The sequence below is a fragment of the Trichoderma breve genome, chromosome 2 (genome assembly GCF_028502605.1).
Source record: "Trichoderma breve strain T069 chromosome 2, whole genome shotgun sequence".
Classification (NCBI taxonomy): Eukaryota; Fungi; Ascomycota; class Sordariomycetes; order Hypocreales; family Hypocreaceae; genus Trichoderma; species Trichoderma breve.
This window is the reverse complement of record NC_079233.1, coordinates 6,745,391-6,766,071: the sequence shown is the minus strand read 5'-3', so window position 1 is coordinate 6,766,071 and position 20,681 is coordinate 6,745,391. Positions and strand designations below refer to the sequence as shown.

The 20,681-nt window shown below is 46.5% G+C and overlaps 9 protein-coding genes across 9 annotated transcripts; 5 read left to right on the top strand and 4 right to left on the bottom strand.

Annotated features, from left to right (window-relative positions):
- Positions 1 to 101: 101 nt before the first annotated feature.
- Positions 102 to 3,574, top strand: T069G_04286 (ankyrin repeats (3 copies) domain-containing protein; the record flags this gene model as incomplete). The annotated part of the gene is made up of 6 exons (XM_056171496.1): positions 102 to 912; positions 967 to 1,095; positions 1,149 to 1,803; positions 1,846 to 2,163; positions 2,218 to 3,044; positions 3,117 to 3,574. The coding sequence occupies 6 exons, from the start codon at positions 102 to 104 to the stop codon at positions 3,572 to 3,574; spliced, it is 3,198 nt and encodes a 1,065-aa protein (XP_056032388.1).
- Positions 3,575 to 4,923: 1,349 nt separating this feature from the next.
- Positions 4,924 to 6,045, top strand: T069G_04285 (short chain dehydrogenase domain-containing protein; the record flags this gene model as incomplete). Its single annotated transcript, XM_056171495.1, has 3 exons — positions 4,924 to 5,519; positions 5,589 to 5,864; positions 5,934 to 6,045. 3 exons carry the CDS (start codon positions 4,924 to 4,926, stop codon positions 6,043 to 6,045), a joined length of 984 nt encoding a protein of 327 aa, XP_056032387.1.
- A 65-nt stretch (positions 6,046 to 6,110) lies between these two features.
- T069G_04284 (short chain dehydrogenase domain-containing protein) lies at positions 6,111 to 9,156 on the bottom strand (the record flags this gene model as incomplete). The annotated part of the gene is made up of 7 exons (XM_056171494.1): positions 6,111 to 6,822; positions 6,877 to 7,177; positions 7,240 to 7,350; positions 7,415 to 7,704; positions 8,116 to 8,278; positions 8,388 to 8,787; positions 8,842 to 9,156. 7 exons carry the CDS (start codon positions 9,154 to 9,156, stop codon positions 6,111 to 6,113), a joined length of 2,292 nt encoding a protein of 763 aa, XP_056032386.1.
- A 580-nt stretch (positions 9,157 to 9,736) lies between these two features.
- Positions 9,737 to 11,834, top strand: T069G_04283 (fungal specific transcription factor domain-containing protein; the record flags this gene model as incomplete). Its single annotated transcript, XM_056171493.1, has 4 exons — positions 9,737 to 9,790; positions 9,876 to 10,006; positions 10,070 to 11,308; positions 11,375 to 11,834. The coding sequence occupies 4 exons, from the start codon at positions 9,737 to 9,739 to the stop codon at positions 11,832 to 11,834; spliced, it is 1,884 nt and encodes a 627-aa protein (XP_056032385.1).
- An 866-nt stretch (positions 11,835 to 12,700) lies between these two features.
- Positions 12,701 to 13,992, top strand: T069G_04282 (fungal specific transcription factor domain-containing protein; the record flags this gene model as incomplete). The annotated part of the gene is made up of 4 exons (XM_056171492.1): positions 12,701 to 12,767; positions 12,819 to 13,105; positions 13,168 to 13,283; positions 13,335 to 13,992. The coding sequence occupies 4 exons, from the start codon at positions 12,701 to 12,703 to the stop codon at positions 13,990 to 13,992; spliced, it is 1,128 nt and encodes a 375-aa protein (XP_056032384.1).
- A 62-nt stretch (positions 13,993 to 14,054) lies between these two features.
- On the bottom strand, positions 14,055 to 14,981 carry T069G_04281 (alpha/beta hydrolase fold domain-containing protein; the record flags this gene model as incomplete). The annotated part of the gene is made up of 1 exon (XM_056171491.1): positions 14,055 to 14,981. The coding sequence occupies one exon, from the start codon at positions 14,979 to 14,981 to the stop codon at positions 14,055 to 14,057; it is 927 nt and encodes a 308-aa protein (XP_056032383.1).
- A 1,014-nt stretch (positions 14,982 to 15,995) lies between these two features.
- Positions 15,996 to 16,829, bottom strand: T069G_04280 (uncharacterized protein; the record flags this gene model as incomplete). Its single annotated transcript, XM_056171490.1, has 1 exon — positions 15,996 to 16,829. One exon carries the CDS (start codon positions 16,827 to 16,829, stop codon positions 15,996 to 15,998), a length of 834 nt encoding a protein of 277 aa, XP_056032382.1.
- Positions 16,830 to 17,769: 940 nt separating this feature from the next.
- On the bottom strand, positions 17,770 to 18,532 carry T069G_04279 (fasciclin domain-containing protein; the record flags this gene model as incomplete). The annotated part of the gene is made up of 3 exons (XM_056171489.1): positions 17,770 to 17,895; positions 17,959 to 18,269; positions 18,328 to 18,532. 3 exons carry the CDS (start codon positions 18,530 to 18,532, stop codon positions 17,770 to 17,772), a joined length of 642 nt encoding a protein of 213 aa, XP_056032381.1.
- Positions 18,533 to 19,023: 491 nt separating this feature from the next.
- T069G_04278 (alpha galactosidase A domain-containing protein) lies at positions 19,024 to 20,411 on the top strand (the record flags this gene model as incomplete). Its single annotated transcript, XM_056171488.1, has 5 exons — positions 19,024 to 19,102; positions 19,153 to 19,399; positions 19,458 to 19,876; positions 19,930 to 20,052; positions 20,116 to 20,411. 5 exons carry the CDS (start codon positions 19,024 to 19,026, stop codon positions 20,409 to 20,411), a joined length of 1,164 nt encoding a protein of 387 aa, XP_056032380.1.
- Positions 20,412 to 20,681: the final 270 nt, after the last annotated feature.

Below are 20,681 nucleotides of genomic sequence, written 5' to 3'. Positions count from 1 at the left end.
TTTGGAATGAGGGCGGGGAAATGCTTGGGCAGTTAATCCATCAGAACAAATGTTAAACCTATTTGTTCAGCAATTGCGTGCCCGTCTTTCGATGAGAAATCATGTCTGAACCGAATAACTACACTGTTGGTTGGATTTGCGCGACACTTCCGGCATATGTCGCTGCACAGGCCTTCCTCGACGAAACGCACGAGTCACCTGAATATGTCTCACCGCACGATAATAACGATTATACATTGGGAAAGATTGGAAAACACAATGTGGCCATTGCAGTCCTCCCCTGCGGCGAATATGGATTGGCATCTGCCGCGAGCGTCGCGAGAGACATGTTGCACAGTTTCCCCAACATCAGAATCGGCCTCATGGTCGGAATCGGTGGCGGCGCTCCCAGCCCAACGCATGACATTCGTCTTGGTGACGTCGTGGTGGGTGTCTCTAGCAACGGGAATGGCAGTGTTTTCCAGTATGACTACGGCGAAACTCTACAGGGACAAGGTCAAAACTTTCAAAAGGTGATATTCTTGAATAAGCCACCGTTGGTTCTCCTTTCAGCTGTAAATGGACTTATGGCAAAGCACGAAGGTGAGGGGAACCATCTTGCGGAAGCTGTTGGCAGTGTGCTCGATCGAAAGAAGAAGCTGCACAAAAAGTTCGGGCGACCTGAAGCAGCCTCTGATAGACTATACAAGTCACACTATGTTCATTCTTCAGACGAGGAGGAGGGCTGTGCCATTGTCTGTGGTGACGATCCACTGAATCTTATTAATCGACCTGAACGAACCGACGAAGATGACGATCCAGCAATCCATTACGGTTTGATCGCCTCAGCGAACCAACTTATGAAAGATGCTAATATGCGGGATAAACTTGTCGCCAACAAGGGCGTCCTTTGCTTTGAAATGGAAGCCGCTGGTCTTATGAATCATTTTCCATGCCTTGTTATCCGTGGCATCTGCGACTATTCAGACTCGCATAAAAATGATAAATGGCAAGGTTATGCGGCTATGACCGCTGCAGCATATGCAAAAGCTCTTCTCTGTCGAATAGCTTCAAACAAATTGGAAGCTGAGGTTACAGTTAAAGACAGACTGTCAGGTGAATATTAACATAATATTTCATGGTTTGATGTATACTTATATGAAGCACAGATCTCGTTGATATTTCAGAGCAGCATCTTACTGTCGCCAAAGAGAGCCTGCAAATACAAAAAGACTCTGCCAAAGAGCGGCTAACTGAAAGTGAGCAAATGTGCCACCAGCTGTTCCGGCTTACAGCTAGTGATAAGCATACTACCTATGAATGGTATAAAGATTTAGTGGAAGAAAGAGTTGAAGGCACATGCATGTGGCTTCTCCATCACGACTATTTTCAGAAATGGCTACAGCAAGAATCCGGACCTTTGGTAGTTACTGCAGATCCTGGTTGCGGAAAGTCCGTATTAGCCAAGTACCTGATAGATCACGGCTTACCAAGGTCAGCAACTATTTGTTATTTCTTCTTCAAGGATCAAGACCAAAACACTATTCGACAGGCGCTCTGCGCATTACTTCACCAGCTCTTTACTCAGAAGCCGGTGTTAATTAATCATGCAATGGCGAAATTTTGCACAGATGGGAACGGTTTAATTAATTCAACCGAGTCGCTCTGGGAAGTCCTGCGGAACGTTATCAATGATACACAGGCTGGACCTATTATTATAGTCCTCGATGCTCTGGATGAATGTCTCGAATCGGATTTCCAGAATCTGATAAAGCATATTGAAATCCAATTTTCAGAAACGCAGATAGCCCAGAGCAAGCTGAAGTGTCTTCTGACATGCCGCCCATATGAGCAAATCGTTTCAAGGTTTCAATGCTTAAGGGATCACTTTCCAAATATTCGAATACCGGGAGAGGAGGAATCCGACGCTATTAGTCAAGAGATTAATTGCGTTATTACTTACCGAGCTACGCGATTGTCTAAAGAGAACAGCCTACCACCTGAAATTAAAAACCATTTAGAACATAGGTTGTGGGACATGCCTAACCGCACTTATCTCTGGGTATTTTTAATATTTAATTACTTGGAGAAAGAAACCTTTAAAAAGACTCTGAAAGAAGTTGAATCTATTATCGCAACGATTCCGAAAAGCCTTAATGAAGCATATGAGCAAATACTGAATAAGTCTAAAGACCACCCCATGGTTCGGAAAGCTCTAAGTATTATCTTGGTGGCTAGTCGGCCACTGACGCTATCAGAAATGAACGTGGCCGTGAACATGGATGATACTATACATAACTTCAATGATCTTGACTTAGAGCAAGACCGATTTTTTGAATCACGATTAAGAACCTGGTGCGGGTTATTCATCATAATATATCATGGAAAGATCTATTTTCTTCATCAGACGGCCCGTGATTTTCTTCTAGCAGATTGGGCATCGCCTAGATCTATCACATCTGGCTCACGATGGAGAAACTCAATCACAATTCGCGAGGCACAAACCGTTCTTGCAGATATCTGCGTGCTCTACCTTGGCCTATTCAACTCGCTAGATATTATGGGGGAGCGCGATCAACCGCAGGGAACACACGCACTCTTAGAGTATTCGGCAAAAAATTGGAACGCGCATCTTCGCGAATCTCATATTGTGAATAATAGTGCTATTCTGCTATCCGTTCTCAAGATATGTGATTCGAATTCGAAGAGCTATTCATCGTGGTTTGACCTCTTTTGGCAGACCACAGGCCTACAATCTACCAAGCACTTTACTGACCTCATGATAGCTTCTTATTGTGGTCATACAATTGTTGCCAAGCTGTGTCTAGAAAACGGAGCCGATATTGAGGCGAGAGATGCCGTACATACTCGGACACCGTTATTATGGGCCTCCACTGAGGGGCGAGACGACATCGTTAAGTTACTGATTGAGATGGGAGCTGATATTGATGCAAATGAACGTGGCCGTACGCCATTATTATGGGCGGCTAAGCAGGGGCATGATACCACTGCCAGGCTACTGCTTGAGGCGAAAGCGGATACCGAGGCAAAAGACAGCGCGTACGGTCAAACATCCCTATTATGGGCCACTAAATCCAAATGCGAAGCTGTTGTTGAAGTGCTTCTCGAACATAAAGCTAATACTGAAGCAAGAGATGCTACATTTAATCAGACACCGCTAATGTGGGCGGCGGAGAAGGGATACAATACCATTGCAAGACTACTTCTTGAAAATGGGGCAGATATTGAGGCCAAAGATAACGAATACGGCCAGACATCTATATTACTAGCCACTAGTAGTGGCCGTGATACCACCATCAAGCTACTGCTTCAAAACGGAGCTGATATTGAGGTGAAAAATAAGGGTGGCTGGACACCGCTAACATGGGCTGCGGCAAGAAAGCAGGCGCGGATTGTTAAACTTTTGCTTGAGTGTGGTGCTCGCGTTCAAAAAGATGAGAGAAACAGGTCATGGGTACTATCGTGGGCTATGCGAGAGAATCATGAGGATATTATTAAGTTACTACGGAAGCAGGGAGCATGTGCATATATAGATGCATATGCGGGACTTGATTTTAGTCGGAAGCGACTATAATTTGCTCTTAAGTTGGATAACTTGGCGATTATTGAATCTTCAGCAAGTGGAGGGGCTGATGTGACGACAGCATGGAAACACAAATATGATCTGTTACCACTCCTGTGGGCAACCAAGAAGGGCAATATGGAGCTCATTGAGCTACTCTTAAATAAGAGAGCTAGCCTAAGAGCAAGAGATAAAGACGGCTGTACGCCACTTATATGGGCTGTTAAGGAGGGTAATAAAGCGATTGTTGAGCTACTCTTAAGTAAGGGAGCTGACGTGGAAAGAAGTGATAAAGCCGGCCAGACACCCTTGACATGGGCAAGTAAGAAGGGAAATAGGATGGTCTTGAAGCTACTCTTAACGGGAATGGCAGCCCGAACGTAGACGAATGACAAGGAGACATGCAGTCAGAGAGACCACTTGCATCTATTAATATACAGAAAAGTCAATCTTATGATGATGTATTGGCGCGGAGCTCTAAATATGACTCGATCATTAGTGTTGTTCATATAAAAGAGGAATATGATGTTGGAGGTAGTCGCCATGATCAGGTTTTGATACGGAATGTTCACGGAGGTGTAGGAATTCATTAGCTCGACACATTATACTGTCTACTACTAAACGATAGGATATCCCGAGATATTCAGTTGTTGATTTCGAAATTTAAAAATTCTGAAACAAATTATTTGAAGTAATAGCTCTACTCTTCCGTTAATACACGTGTCTGGTCGGCACAGCTCTATCTTTGAGGTAGCGTTAGTGTTAAAGGACTTGGCTCCAGTTAATGCGTCATATGTCGGCTCCATGCCATGATGCTTCATCTACTGGCTTTGACTGTTTATCTCCGCTGACTATGTGAATTTACTTTCTTTTATTTTTGACAACAACTCGGTGAAACATTCACACCGCAATAGCTGGACAGGGAGCATTCAATCTTGTGATCGGCCCTTGCCGTTTTTGGCTGCCGCTCTCCCATTGGCTAGTGTCCTATGAACACGACGCAGACCAGACCTAATACGGATGCCAGTCTCCTATTGGCTGTTCAATGTATATCCTGTTCGCACTCATGTGTTGTGTGATGCCGTATAGACCAACTGAACGATATGGAAACATATTTCAGCGGATTTTACAGAGCTTTGAAAAGGCGGAGATTATGCAAATTCCGGTGCGTATTGAAATATCTATACGATCCTGCCATGTAGAACTGTTATAAAAACGGAGGAAGAGGCCAACATTTCTTGGTCCTTCTCCTACATCAACAACATCAAATTCTCAAAACATTGAAGACTGTTCTCGTGCTATTTCTTAACACTTGAGAGCATAACTCCTTTGAATTCCCCACCATAAATCCCGTTCTCAACATGTCTGCGTCTGCCACCGACCGGGCTCTCGTCCAGAAACGCGATCTCCCGCTCAACATCTCCAAAGAACTATGCGCGGGCCGAACCTACATTGTCACTGGTGCCAATGTTGGTCTTGGCCTTGAGGCTGCGCGTCATTTGGTTGGCGTAGGAGCGGCAAAAGTCATTCTCGCAGTACGCAATCTCGAGGCCGGTGAGGCTGCCAAGAAGGACATTGAGGCCTCGACGGGAATCAAGGGCGTTGCCGAGGTCTGGCATCTGGACCTTTCCAGTTACGCGTCCGTCCGCGCATTCGCATCTAAGGCAGTTGACATGCTTGAGCGCATTGATGCTGTCATTGAGAATGCAGCCGTTGCAGGATCGGGCGGGACAGCGGAAGGCCATCATTTGACATTGACAGTCAATGTTATAAGCACTTTCCTTTTGGCTATTCTTCTGCTTCCAAAACTGCGCTCCGACTCAGCCAAATATGGATACACTCCTCGCCTCAGCATTGTCTCTAGTGGTACAGGCCTTGACCTAGGTGAATACTGGTCCAAAATTGCCAATGATCCGATTGTGAACATGGATGCAGACGACGAATTGGGCCTGAAGAGGTAATTAATGATCCACGTCCTTTAATACATACACTATTAGCTTGCATATACTAACAAAAACTTCTCTAGCTATCCGGCATCCAAGATGATGGAAATCTTTGCTGTCCGCGAGATCGCGAGGTTACTTCCAGTGGCTCGCGGTGGGGTCATTATCAACCTCATCAACCCTGGCTTATGCGAAACATCACTCTCGCGGAACGCACCAGAAGAGTTTAAGGCTAATCTGAACAAGATGCTGGAGCAGTGTGGTCGAACCGCCGAGTGTGGTAGCCGCACCCTTCTTGCTGCAGCAGTTGCAGGCGACGATAGTCACGGTTCGTATATGGACGACTGCGTTCCGGCTGAGTAAGTACATCTATTCATAAACGTTTTGGTTACTCTTATACTGGTCGAATGTTTACTAACATATTGCAGCAACATGATACCGGATTGGATGGACGCCACTGCAAATAAGCAGGGTTGGGATAGCATTGCCAAAGAGCTCGAGAAAATCGAGCCTGGTTGTGTCTCAAGAGCTCTGAAATAAGAATTTAGGGGAGTGATGAAGGTTAATATACATGTAGTCTTCTATCCGAGATTTGGTGATAGCTCCTAAAGAGACAGCTGACTACTTTGGTATTGAGTCACCTTGACGAATAACGCTGAAGCCCCGCTCTCATAGAAGTCACTCATCCAGGGAAACTTGAAAAGAATACTTCTTACACTGTCCCAGGTGCCTAGTCCAAGTGCTTGCATCGTCTCCCAAGTCTTTGGAACCAGCCAAATATTGTGACTAGGATCCTGCAGGATACCAGCTGCTCCCAAGAATAATAGCCATAGTAGAATTTCTTGCGTCTCAGAACTGGTTTCTCTACTTGATTCATCACGTAGTAGCTGTGATAAGATTGCATTTTCCACCACGCGGCGATCGAGGCCGCATAGAAGGGAGCTGACCAGCATCAGGAGACCTAAATGTGCCATACTCTGGATGCGATTAAGTGAGCGCGGCTTGTTCAATGGAGCATAGTTGAGAAGACGGTGGCCAAGCCAGATGTAACTCCTCAAAAACTTTGACCTAGATAATTTGGAACGTTTGCTTGCGCTCGCCTCGTTGACTAGCATAGACATCCCAGCTGCGCTTTTCCAGAGATCGCATAGTTCCGAACCAAGTTGCTCTCGAAACTCTGGGTTGAAGCTGGGCGCAATAGTACTATGATCTCGCGCAGAAGGCATATTTAGCCTTTCCATAGCTTTGGAATTCTCAAAGAGCTTTATATTCATTTTGGGGGTAGCACCAAACCTGAGGGCATAGTCAAGGTCGGCTCTGTAGTTATGCGTTACTACTATATTTAATAAAGTTGCAACAGATTCAGCTTACCTATAGATTTTCTGCATTATCTCTGGCTCTTCGGACCCGATACGGTCCAGGCCACCTCGCGTCTCAACCATGCGAAAAAGACCTGACATGTGAATCATGCCGCGGTCGTAGCGACCACGTGTAGACTCATAGGTCGATAAGCTCATCACCACGGCAAGTGTAGAGTTGGATACATGTTCTGCTCGAGAAATGCGCTCATTAATCAGACGAAAGGCCTGGGTAAGGTGGCGGATTGTAGAGACACCGGCCTGTGGTGAGATGTGGTTGCACTCGAGAACTGTGGCCAGGGCACAATGATAGTCTAGCCGATTCACATGATTTAAGCTTATTTTTCAGGGCCTATAACAGAGGAGCGCAACATACATGCTTGGTCCGTGAAGATGAGTTGTAGAAAGAGGGAGTGACCGACGCTACCATCGCCAAAAGCTTTGGCGAGGCTAGGTAAGCAGCGAGGCGCATTCATAAAAGCCACGGCTATTGGCCATGTAAGTCTAAGAAACTCATGTAATCTACCAGCTCAGATTTCCTGTCAACAAACCTTCGTACATGAGCACTCTATCTTCTTGCGCTATATCTATAGGTAGGCTCAGGACCGATACACTGTCGCCTATGACAGGCTCAATTCGTGAGAGCGCATTCTCAATGTCTCTACGAGGGCTATGGTCCTCGTCGCGGTTGTCTTGATGTATCTCTGAAGACTCATGTTTGGACTTGACAGCGAAGAGAGGCTGTACCATGGCTTGGCGTTCGAATGCTTTCACACGTGATGGCCGATTGATCCTGCGGCCAAGGTTTTGTCCCTTGGCGGCTTGACGACGGATCGCGGACCTTGTTTTGTTGTCAATAACACTATTGTTATTAATAAATGTCAGATCCATATCGATAGAGATAATTATTGAGGTAATGCTGGATTGAGGGAAACTATGTTGTAAAAGGAGATTTTACTGGCTGCTATTAATTTAGATGCAGACCATTGCATTCCGGAGATATGATTCCGGAGATATGCCTAGCTAAGGCCGATATTTACTACTTCTAGACACAGAGGCGCATATTTATACTGTTCAATGAGAATCAGGCTAGAAAATGGACCGCGCTCCTCATATTGGCTAATATATCTCGCCTTTTGAGAATACGTAAAGGAGATCTAAAGAAGGACTGTTGTTCGAGATACCACACATAAAATTTGTCTCCATCTATGATTCATAGCAGTGAACTATTATTGAATAGCTACAGTCTTACACAGGAACTCCCTCAACCCCCCATGTAAGTGCTCTAGTCGTTAGAACTTCATCTTTACGGGCCACGAGATCCTCGACGTCCCAGTTGGCCCATACAAACTTGTTCTTAAGGAACCGCGCCTCGTCCGTTAGCAGCCAGACGCAGAATTGGCCTGGCAACTCAGCTATTGGAAAGCAACATTGTCAGCAATTATAACCTGAAATGGAGAGAAAAAGTTGATGGAAGCAATTGCACCAGGATTAGTGAGGAAGACTCGTAAAAGCAAGACTCACTTGTATCCGGCGCAACAAAGATAGGCATATCTTCGCCGCCGAGCTCCGTATTGATAATACCAGGCTGCAAGCTAACCACGTGAATAGAAGGATTTTCGGCAGCAAAGTAATCAATCATCTTGAGATTGGCCGCCTTGGCCATTGAGTAGGCGAAGTTGGTGACCACTGGACTTGCATGTGCCATCATCGATGACACATTGATCAATACGGCCTTGTCGCCTGGTGGTGCTATTGGTACCCATGCATTGACTGCATTGAAGGCACTCAGCACGTTGAGTCCAAAGGTGTTCATCATGATTTGGGCGTCATAGCCTAGCACCGTTCCCATCTTTGGTGCCATGCCAGCATTAGACACGAGCACGTCGAGATAGTTAGACCCTGGCTCGGTGCTGATTTTGGTCTGGATGGATAGCAGTGCAGCGTCCACATTCTCGCGTTGCATCAAATCTGCCACCTCTGTGACAATGATGGGCGAGTGGCCATGCTTGGCGGCCTCTGAGTTCATCTCGGCCGCAGTCTGTTGTAGCCGGTCGGCGCGCCGGCCCAAGATAGCCACAGAACGGGCACCGGCCTGCGCAAAGGCGATGGCGATAGCTTTGCCAATGCCTGTACCGCCTCCTGTGACGACAATGTTCTTCCCTGCTGCCGCAGCTGCGATCTCGGGCCGCGACGGCGAGATAGCAGGATAAGAACGGTGATGATAACCTTTGGTGAAGGAAGGCATCTCTGGAACCACGATATCCACTTGAGAATCAAGTGCGGAAGCCATTGCGGATGAGAGGACTATTGGTTCTAGTTATTATTATAAAGTGTAAGATGTGAGTGAAGCTGAGAGCTCTGGTCTGATTGCTTTGGTCGACAATCTACAACCTGCTGTCTCGCCATCTTCTTATAAGATACAGAAACTTGAAGGGCCATCTGCCGAGATCGACCCTGAAATCCACTATTTTCATGATGATGCATCCCGTCGGATGTTGAATTCCACGGGGAGTTGCGATCTTGGACCATGGGCTGTAATTCTGACTGCCTCTGATCGATAGAGACTTCAGCTGATTGGATCTTATTGGCGCAGCGGGCTAATTGCACAATGAGTGTACTCACCCATTCTACAAGGAGTATTTCGTCGTTGCGGACTTTGTAATTAGTTGACTGGGATGGCGGCGGACTGGCGGCTTTGTCATCGCTCGAGCTCCGCGGGGAGTTTGCAAGATGTATTCCATCCTAGCTAGCGTAATCAGACCATATGTGATTAAGTCAGGAGCAGCGAAAATATATGTATAGACTATGCCCGCGGGGAGTTTGCAAATGTTGCTTTGTGATTTGCTGAGTAACTGGCAGTAGCCTGAAGAATGAAAGACTCTACGGAGGTAGCTGTCTCGTCTCGGAGGGGAGGAAGAAGAAAGGTATGTAGCTATCTTGCCCAACTGTTTGGAATAGACGGCATTGAACCAGGCTTCCTTGACCATTCACTAAGCTAAACGGCCTTAGGCATGCGATCTATGCTGCCAAAAGAAGATTCGTTGCAACGGTGCAAAACCGCGGTGCTCTCATTGCCAGATCTACGAATCGGAATGCGTGTATAATGGCGTGCAGCGGAAGACAGTTCCACGGGTCAATAGGTAAGAGCGGAAACTTCTAGATAATGGGCTACGATGTTATGCAAATTAACACTGATTGGATAGTGCCCCTAGAGTTGAGTCTCTCGAGGCTCGTATGGGCCGCATGGAGTTAATACTCGAGGGTCTGAAGACGCAGATTGATATCCTGTCTAAGAGAGGGGAAATTGAATCGGCTGTTGAGGATGTTCAAGAAGTCTTTCCATCAAGCGAAGAACGAGAAGATGAACGAACTCTTCCACCACTCTCTGACATTCTTCCTATAGTGGACGAGTACTTCTCATCCACTAATCGGCTCTTACCTCTATTTGATCAGATAAAATTCATGCAGATGCTGCGTGGCTGGTACTCAAATCCAGATCAGCGTGGTTCGGCTACCTGGGCAGCCATTAATGTCGTTCTTGCGCTTGGTTTACTCCTCCAGCCACATATTAATGCTGGTGGAGATTTGACGGTAGCAACGCTCGTCAAGAATGCACAATCGGTCCTTGATGAGATAGTCACTCGCGAAGAAGATATACTCAGTGCACAAATCGTCCTTGGCCTCTGTATCCTTTTTCAGGAATCGCCCGATCCTCAGCCTGCAAGTGTCTTGGTCGCGACGGCTATCACATTGGTGCACAGACTGAGACTCTATAGTCGGTCGGGACAAGAGAATCTTAGTCAGGCAGATATCAGACAGCGCGACCGCTTGTTCTGGATCGCCTACATCCTGGATAAGAGTATCAGCCTGCGGGCGCAGCAGCCGCCTCTGCTCTCCGATGCGTGGACAGATATCGACCTGCCGGAAGCTGACCCCATTGATGGCGCCGGTGTCGTCTATAGCCTCCAAGGAACGAGTAAGATAAACTTTTTCCGCCTTCGAGTACAGCTAGGGATCATTCAGGGAAAGGTATATGAATGGCTGTATTCAGTGACTGCGGATAAACTGTTGTCAGCTGCGAAAGAACAATTCGTACAGTCAGTCGAGTGTACGCTCCATCAATGGGAGGAAAGCTTGCCAAGAGAGTTCATGCCGGATTCCATCCTTGAATCCGCTCCTTTAGGGACTGTACAGCACCTGGCTTCCCTGCACTGGACCTATCTTCATACCTCGGCCCTGATACATCGGGCTCATTCACACAACCAGAAGTGGATACAGATTATCCTTCAACGCAGCGCTATTATCATTGACGAACCGATCAGATGTGCCATCACTAGCCCACAGCCGTCTCTACCAGGATCCTGGTCTAAGTTGGTTAGCTCTTCACGGGCGTGCATGAAGCTTTGGGATAGCATGCTGACGTACAATGAACCGTTGATCTGGTAAGATTTCATGATAATTCAGGAAGGGGGAATTGGAAAGCCACTAACGAGAGTCACAATATACAGGTCCACGCTATGTGGTCGAATCACGGGACTCCTTCTGCTCCTAGTGAACAATCTGACGGAGCCTCAGCATGAGATGCTGATAGCAGACCAGAGACTTGTCGAGGCCGCCATACAATCACTAGTGCCGATAGCTGCGAAATTAAGAAACAGGCAGTTCCAACAAGTTTATCACGCCTGCGAGGAGCTGGCACTCAAGGTTCGGATTTTGATAGAGCGGAGCATCAACGTGGTCTCCGCCTCCGAGGCACAATACTTTTTGGCGGAAGTTCAATTGGGAAGCTCTCTTGACGAACCTGGAACCCAGCCGGTCCTGGGATTGGTACAAGGATTGTATCATGGCGGTAAGCGCCCAGAAGTAATGCCAACAAACCCATTAGGGGAGGCAATATTGCAAGAAGATGGGAGTCCATTGGTCGATAATTCTGCTATATCTGGCACCGCTTTATTTAGTTGGAATTAGTTATAATATTACACGGTTTTGCCGTATGTGATGAAACCAGGAGCCATCACAAGCTTGATATGGGAAATCAGTATAATAAATTGAAAACCCGAGCTATAATTGCTACAGTTCAAGAAATAACAGATGACATCACCCGAAATAACAAAACATAACTCAAATCGATGTCACCAAGCTTCAGACTGTCGATTAAATAACCTCGGTAGACTGAGTTCTTAAAACTACGGACATAACTAAGCAGATGGCGAGACTCCGCTGCCCCGCCCACCCATCCTGAACAAGGGTCAATTAGTGTGGACGTGCTTCGTCCGTACAGTTGTCCGTCGTCCGGCTTCTATTAGTCCACTCTCCTGCTCGGTCGCTCCGTTTTGTGCATGCAGCAAACTTGACTCCCTACAAGGTAGACGGTTGATCACTAATTAAAAACCACAATGTCTAGTTACGGAGAGAAAATACTTTTCCCAGATAAGTCCCTCTATCTTGTTCATAAGATTCATCAGGGAACGAGTTTTGGTAGGATTTCTCAGTGGCAGACTCGGCCCAGGAAATTACAGGCCACCCCTAGGCCCAGCGGCGCTGCTACTTCATCCGGATCAACTGAGAAGAGAGAGGATGCAAACAAAAGGAAAATTCGGTTCATCGACTGCAACAGGCAGGAAAATCGGCCTCGAGAGAAAAAGAAACGACAAGAAAAAGTAAACACAGCCACTTTTCGCATCCAAAAGAAGCCTCTGATTCACCAACCCTCGAGCCAGCTACTGAAGCAGTCAACAAATGCTAGTCGAGTGCATCGTGATCAACACCTGGTCATAAAAGATCATGCACCAAGTTTACATGCAACTTCCAACCATGAAGTTCTGAGTCTTGCAATGCCACCTTTGTTGGATAGAATGCCTCCATCATTGTCCCATCATGTCATTCTGTATATTAATTACTGTTCGTGAACATTGCCATTGTCCACTACAAAATTGCTAACGATTCTTACAGACTTTCATGTTATCGCCACTGACACATATCCGCTATCATCACTCTTATTGTTCAATCCTGCAAAGCAACATTGGTTTCCCCGTATGTTAAGGGACGATGTGTGGCGCTACATCATTCTGTCATACTCTGCAAGGACTCTTGCAAAGGTCACCCAGAATAGCGTCAATCTGCAAGACGCTCGCAGCTTATTAAACGAAGCCTTACGAAGACTGAATCACAGAATATCTACAGGATATATGCAAACCGACGAGACATTAGGCGCTATTGCCTGTCTAGCTAATTGGAGTGTAAGCTCTCTCCCATGACGGTATTTTGACTGCTAGAACAATTATCTGAAGCTCTTCTTTAGAATTCATTAGGCGACCACGAGAAGTCGTGGGCCCACGCTCGAGGACTAGCAGAGCTAGTCAGCATTCGAGGAGGACTATCCAGCATCAATGAGACACTCAGGTCCAAGATGTACCGGTAAGAGAGCGCAGGGCCCATATTGTATACCAGACTATTGACAATTTTTAGCGGCATTCTTGAAATCGCGGTAGACTCTGATAATATTCCAAACACCCAGCTTCTATCTGATCTCGTAGAGATTACTGGAGATTCCTCTGGTCAAGTCAATGCGATTGTCCCGGCGAAGCTTCCGTGCTCATGTGAAATAAGCATGGATTTAGCCAGTATATTCTACGACATCTCATCACTGAGCGGCGCGCTCCAAGATGCCATGATGAGGCAAACAAAACTCAATCCCCAATACATGGATTCCGCCGTTTTTGGCCTTCTTCAGCGGCTTCTTCTGTGTACCTCTCAGCATATGAGCGCATGTCACAACGCATTTCGAATCTGTCTTATTCTATACATTAAGTCACTAACATGCACGATTGCACGATTCGTTGTGACTTCAACGACTCTAGTCAGGAAATTGCAGTCTTATATGGAAGGTTGCTTATTGACACCAACGCGCTTGACGAGATGGATGCTATTCATGGGCTGCCTGGCTGCTGCAGACGGAACACTCGAAAAGCAATGGTTCGTCTCATCTCTTGTTGAATGTTTGTCACAAGATATGAGAGGAAAGGCCGGTCAGCATGCCTTCCGAAACGAACTTAACAGTGTAATGTGGATTGAGTTTGTACATGGGAAACATACAGATGCGATTTGGTCTTTGATAACTAGATAGTTCAAGGAAGATGTCTATACTGTCCATGCCTTGTATCAATCTCATTCGATTCTTCCATCTCTCTACTCGTCTCCGTGCAAGCCCCCAAATCCATCCAAGAACATATTGATATGTGTAGCAGTGAGTTTAGCGTACTGGTACAGAAAGCCATGTCCAGCCTTGGGATAGATGATGAGCTGAGAGTTGGGAATTTTCTTAGCCAACTCCCAGCTACGGCTCGGCGGTATAAGAAGGTCATCATCACCATTGATTACTAGAACTGGCATTTTCAGATCGCTCAAACGATCATATGCACCATTCTTTTCTGGCGTGTTCCAGTGGACCACGGCTTCAACTTGCCGAGCTGTGCCCTCAGAGTTAACGAACTCCAGGAGAGGGGCCTCACCATCGACTTTTCGTTCGTTGACGCGATTCCACCATCCCTGTGCTGCTTTACGGCCAGCATCAGTCTGGTAAAAGAACGAGTACGCAATAGCATGCTGCACTTCTTCTGGAGTGCTTTCAGCTGTTGTAAGAACAGCCATGGGCTCAGGCTGTGCTTTTTCACGCGGCCAGACAATACCGCCAATATCCGATTCCTCTTCAAGAGGAGCCGCAGAAGTAGTCCCCAAGAGGACGAGCTTGCGGACCTTCTGTGGTACTGTCAATGCCACTAATTGAGCGGAAAGCCCACCCATTGAGAAGCCGGCAACATCGTAACGGTCGATACCGAGGGCATTCGTGAGATTGATTTGGCAGTCTGCCCATCCCTGATAAGTCATAGGGATTGTACCGCTGCTACGGCCCACGCCTGCCTGATCAAATAGAATCACAGGCCGCTTTTCAGCAAGATTGTTGATGAGGATAGGGTCCCAGAAATCCATATTGGATCGGAAAAATCCATGCATCACAAGAGGTAGGCCCTCTGAAGAGCCAATGCGACGGTACGCATATTTGACACCATCGGCAGCGATGATGTACTGCGTTGGGGCTGTTTGGTGGGTTGACATGGTGGGTTATTCTTGTTTGTGGTAGCCTGGGCGTAGTGTGATGAGGAGCTGTATGAGGGCGGATATCAAACTGAGCGTATTGCCTTTGCAGATAGACCTGTTTATATACCATAACATGATGGAGTTCTTATTTCTCTGTTTACTATCTTTTTACCTCTTACCAAAATTCCATGATGAGATTCCTACTTTGTTCACAGCTAGGTCCCTTCATTGCTAGGTACAAAGAATCACCATGGTTGAAATGGACCAGAACGGCAGAGCCTAACTTGGAAATTCAACGATAAATCAGGTTAGTTATTTCTATATTGGCAGGGATATTCTGAAACTCCCCGAGTACAACAATTAATCTGTTCATACTCCGCGGAATAGTTGTAAATACCGAAGCAGCCTACACGGCGGAATCGGGGCGTTTGAGTCTCGCCGCATCAGCGATCTCCACAAAATGAATCGAAACAGGTAATTTCCTAAAAGGGCAATTTGCACTGGAAATGGTTGGGCACATCCCACTTGGTCGGCTGTCGCGATGTCAACGCCTGGGTGGCATAATTCCGTCGCCAATTGTGTTCAAAAGATGAAATCACTGTCCTTCTCTAGCTGGGGCCCATTACGTATGAACTTCAAAAATAACGCACTTGAGCAGCTGCCCCCATTTCGAAACGGATAGGCTTGCCTGTAGAGTGTTGCGGTATGTCATCGTAGGGGAAACCGTCTAATTCCGTGGCAGTGGTGATTTAAGTGGGAGATTTTAATGTAGAAATGGCTTACAGATATTAGTGTGTGATATTACTTTAAGGAAATATAAGAAAATCATCGCTTGGTATAATTTTTATTTTAGTTGGTAATTTGCAACTTGATATGACTAGTAATGAGCTATATCTACTCTTACGGAAATCAGTCAAGGCGAACTTGAGAAATAGTGAAAGAAACGGAGCGACTGTACGATTAGTGGCATTACAGCAAGCTAATAGTAGACATAATATGCAAAGAAGAAACCTATAACGCAAGCTTCCACAGCTACCATATACACAAGCCATGTGGCGGTGGAGTATAATGCGCATACCAATCTTCCTCGCCATCCAGGTCGATATAAAAATAGGGCGCAACCATGCTTGCCCGAATCTTCATCCAGTCCTCAATGTCGATGGCATCACCAAACTCATCCGTCGCCTCTTCAGGCGGCAGCGAATCCACCCATCCCCGGACAATATTCACATGCCCATATGACAAACCGTCAACCAAGCTCAGCAGAGCGGCTTCATCTACTTGGATAAAGTACCCGTACCTCGAGCCGCGGTTATAGGAAGTAGTATCTATATCATACCTTCCTTGGACTTCAAAACGTGCCCACTCCCTAAATCTGCGCTTCAGTTCATCCAACGAGGCGCCTTCGAGCTCGGGGTCCTCGACAAAGACCCAGTCTAGCTTGTCGGCAATGTCGGGAGCGTCTGATTCGGCGATTTCCTTGCGTGTCCTCTCATCGACAACACGCTTAAAGTTTTCCCAGGTACTCTGGAGCTCCGGCTTGTAGCTGCATCGGTAGATGACCCAGCCCCATTTTTCTTCGCTCGAGCCAGAGTTCAATATCAACTGGATTTTGCGCTCGTCGGAGAGATCGTCCCAATTCATGGCAATCGATGTTGACTTCTCATGGGAGCTGGCTGAAGCCATAAAAGGTCGGTTGAACAAGTTGATTCGAGTTGGTTGACAGGCTGCAAGGATGGTGCTGGGGGGATGCGAGAATCGTGCGGGTTGGTAGTACAGGCTAGAGTAGAGCTGTTTGCTGATAGTTATCACCGGCCGCGGCAACTGAACTTTCAGGAGGAATTGCCGCACTAGAACAGTAGCCATTTCGGTTTCGGTGGACTAACACGAGATATCGGAAGATGGAGGAGACAGAGGGTTGAAAGATTAGAAGCAAAGAGATGGGGGGAAGCGGCAGTAACATTTTAAGCGCAACCGTGGCGTAAACGCACTCTGAGCGATTACCCTAGGCAGGGAAAGACGCCCAGTGAATCAAACACTGCCAGAAAAATCGTCATTTTCCAATATAGAATCTGAACTTAATTATCAAATGATATGGGAAATAACTACAGATAGGCGTCGAATAACGAAAGCATGCTGACATGATTATATCAGTCGTGTATGTGTACGGTCAAATTCGATCTGGAGGACTAAACCCCCCTGGATGACGTCTCCCTTAGAGCACCTCCAACAAATAAACCAACATCCATCGGCCACTCCGTAATAATACCTACATACCTGCTAACTAGTGCTATTTTATGCTTTAAAGGTGTAAATCCTACTTTAAGCAGTAAGTGTGGCCAACTGGCTATGCTAGTTGGTTCAGTAAACTTTGAGCCGTGGTAAAGGGTCAAGTAAATGTTCAATCAGCGGCCAGCCGAGGAATAAGGTTCATAGACAATAGAACAATCTAACTACTGCAGCGGCCCGAAGGATAAAGTTTAGTAATGATTCAGCCATACCATTCCGTTCATAATTGTTACTCTAGAAAAGAATAAAAAATGTTAAAAAAACAATACGTATAATATGATGATGAGAAAGCGGCGACCTATCCACTTCAAGTATGTTGTATTTTCCCAAATTGATAAAACTACAGACTCTGAGCTTGGCGATTCTGACAAAAAGTAGATGCAGGTTTTGACTGGAAATTATCGAATGCCACATTAATGACCAACTAATTCTTGTTCAAACTGCAAGTCGTATAGACATCGCTAGTCTTTCTACATTGGTCCATTCCATCAATCCTTCTGTTGCATGCAAGTGAAGCTCAACAATATGGCAATGCTGGGTTTGAGCAGCTCCCTGGTATAAAACCTTGGCTAGTTTTAGCCAGATCAACCTCCAATATCTGCGCTGAAGGATCTAACAAATGATCGATGATGTGAACGATACCCTATGATATACCCGTTAAAGTATATTCTTAATCGTGTAGCGTCATGTTTCAATACTGCCTTACCTTTGTAACGGGAATATCCGCTTCAGTGACAGTGGAAATTTTATTCAGGGTAAGATTTCCATTGACAATCTGCGCTCCAACAAAAAGAAAGGTCCCTGTCTGAAAGCGCGTATATGTAGTGTTAAAGTTCTTGACCAAAAGCTGGGAATTCGGCACGTAATGGTGCTGCAGTAGATTCCCCAGCCACCACTTGCCCTTTGGAGTAGCCGCAAACGTAGAATAGTACGCTCCCGTATTTCTGAAAGCTGTATCTGAAGGGGCGAAGAAAGTGTATGACCAAGAAGGAGCTGTATCAAAGGCTTCGCTAAATCCTATAGAGTCGTCAGCCGTCATTTCTAAACGGCGAGAAATAGCATCAAGCACGCATACCAGCGCATTCGCTTAGCACCGTCGCTAGGATGCTCAGATCATCTCTTGACTTGACAAAGTCAAGTAATGTGTTGACAGCGGGATCTTTAGGAGGGATGTAAGTGCCAGCTGGAGCTGGATAATATGCCAAGGGATCGTGATCAACAACATCCGCAGAGGCGAGACCTCCCAAAAGGGAGAGGAAAAGTATTAGAAGCTTTAACATTCTTGCTGAAAAATGTATGCTCCCAATTGCCCAGAATGAGAAAGATTGATGATAACAAAGATTTTCCTGGCTGTTAGTTCCAGATGAGGGCAGGTCTTTAGGCGGAAGCTGACCCCAAATGTGCTGCTTATGGAGATGGACTGGGGCTACCAGGGGCGGCGTAGAACTGTCAACATCGGTGAGCTTTGCGCCCGGCGATCCCCCGCACGATGCTCCGGGACAGGGTTCAAGCGTCTGGAACTAACCCAGGCCCCAGACCTTAGCATAGTCTAAATGTCTCGGGTCAATCCCAGGCCCGGTGAGGAGAAGAAATTCGGGGTTGATAGTGGTCTAATTATGAGCTGAGCCGAGAGATGACGAAGGGCTATGAAGAAGTAAGGGTATATGGTACCTTTGAGGAGACAATTCCAAGATCCATCAGAAATCTAACACTCTAGGATCACAGATTCCTTTCTTTTTTCTCCTTTTTTGCGCCGGTCTTTGTGCCCACAATGTTGGCCACAACATTACTCGTTGGACTTCTGGCAGTGCCTTGCTTGGGCAGTGTAAATCCAGCAAAGCCTCAGATGGGTAAGTAAAAGCATCGACTCGTATGGATAAAAACGACTAAACGCCTCAAGGATGGAACACCTGGAACACATTCAAGAGCAATATAAATGAGACATTGATCAAGACAAGCGCAAAGAGCCTGGTAGACACTGGCCTTGCTCGGGCTGGCTACAAATACGTCAACCTGGACGATGGGTGGCAAGCCTTTACACGAGATTCATTGGGTCGCCAGCAGCCAAACTCTACCAGGTTCCCCAGCGGCATTAGGGCATTGGCAGATTTTGTGCATGGTCTGGGACTAAAGATTGGAATTTACAGGTGAGCGGGTGATGCACATCCATCTGGGAATCACTCCACTAACACCAAGTCCCTTAAGCGACGCGGGCATTTATGACTGTGCCTTTTACCCTGGAAGCTACGGTTACGAGGAGCGAGACTCTGCTACTTATGCGTCGTGGAAGATAGATTATCTCAAATATGATAACTGTGGCGGCTTCCATGCGGGCACAGTTTCTCCTCAAGAACGTTTCCTGCGCATGGGCGACGCCTTGAACCGATCTGGCCGCGACATCCTCTACTCGCTATGTCAATGGGGAAATCAGTTTCCGTGGCATTGGGCATCTTTCTCGGATAGCTACAGAATCTCTGGCGACATTAAGAGTGCATTTGGCGAGGATAGTAGTGGTGTCTGTCAATCTGCTTACTGCCTGAATACCGGTTATGCAGGAGTCAGTGTGCTGACAATGATCCGCAAGATGCGAGAGTTATCGCGATTTCAGAGACCTGGTTCATGGGGTAAGTAATATTCTTCCATTTCTATTCCAGAATTGCCTTTTAATTTGGCCTAGGTGACATGGACATGCTCGAGATTGGTACTGGCACCATGAACTTATACCAAGAGCAGACCCATTTCTCTTTCTGGGCGGCGCTCAAGTCACCGCTGATCATTGGCGCCAACATCAACACGATCAGCAAGTCATCTTTGAACATCTTGCTGAATAAAGAGATCATCGCAATCTCTCAGGATGACGCAGGCGTAGCGGTCAACTACCTGCCCGAGCTATCGACCGAGCACAAGATCCAAGTCTGGGGCGGGCCTCTTTCTTCTGGCAAGTCACGCTATGTGGTACTGGCTCTCAACTATGGTCCCAACATCACCGACATTACCATTCCTCTCAGTGGATTGCCTGGATTGAAGGGTTCTAGTCTGTCGGAGTATTCCGTACGAGACGTTTGGGCTGGAAAGCAAGGATACCACGGAGGCAACAAGCTCGTACTGAAAGATGTGGCATTGAACCAGACTAAAGTATTAGTTTTCTCAAAGAAATAATCCATGAATCAGATAGAAATGTGATATAGCAAAGAGTCCAAACTTCCACAGCTCGCTGAATTCCCATTGTCTTCGTGTTACTAGTAGCCAGGCGTTGTCTATTACTTGTTCCATAACAAATTCGGCGGTGCAAAGACAGCCAAGCACAACGGTTTGCATGCACCAAACTTGGAACTACTTCAAGATAGACCATAATATTACGCAAGAAGTATATTGAGAGTCAAATAGCATTGTCCCATCTGAACTAATCGACTATATCTATTCCGAGGT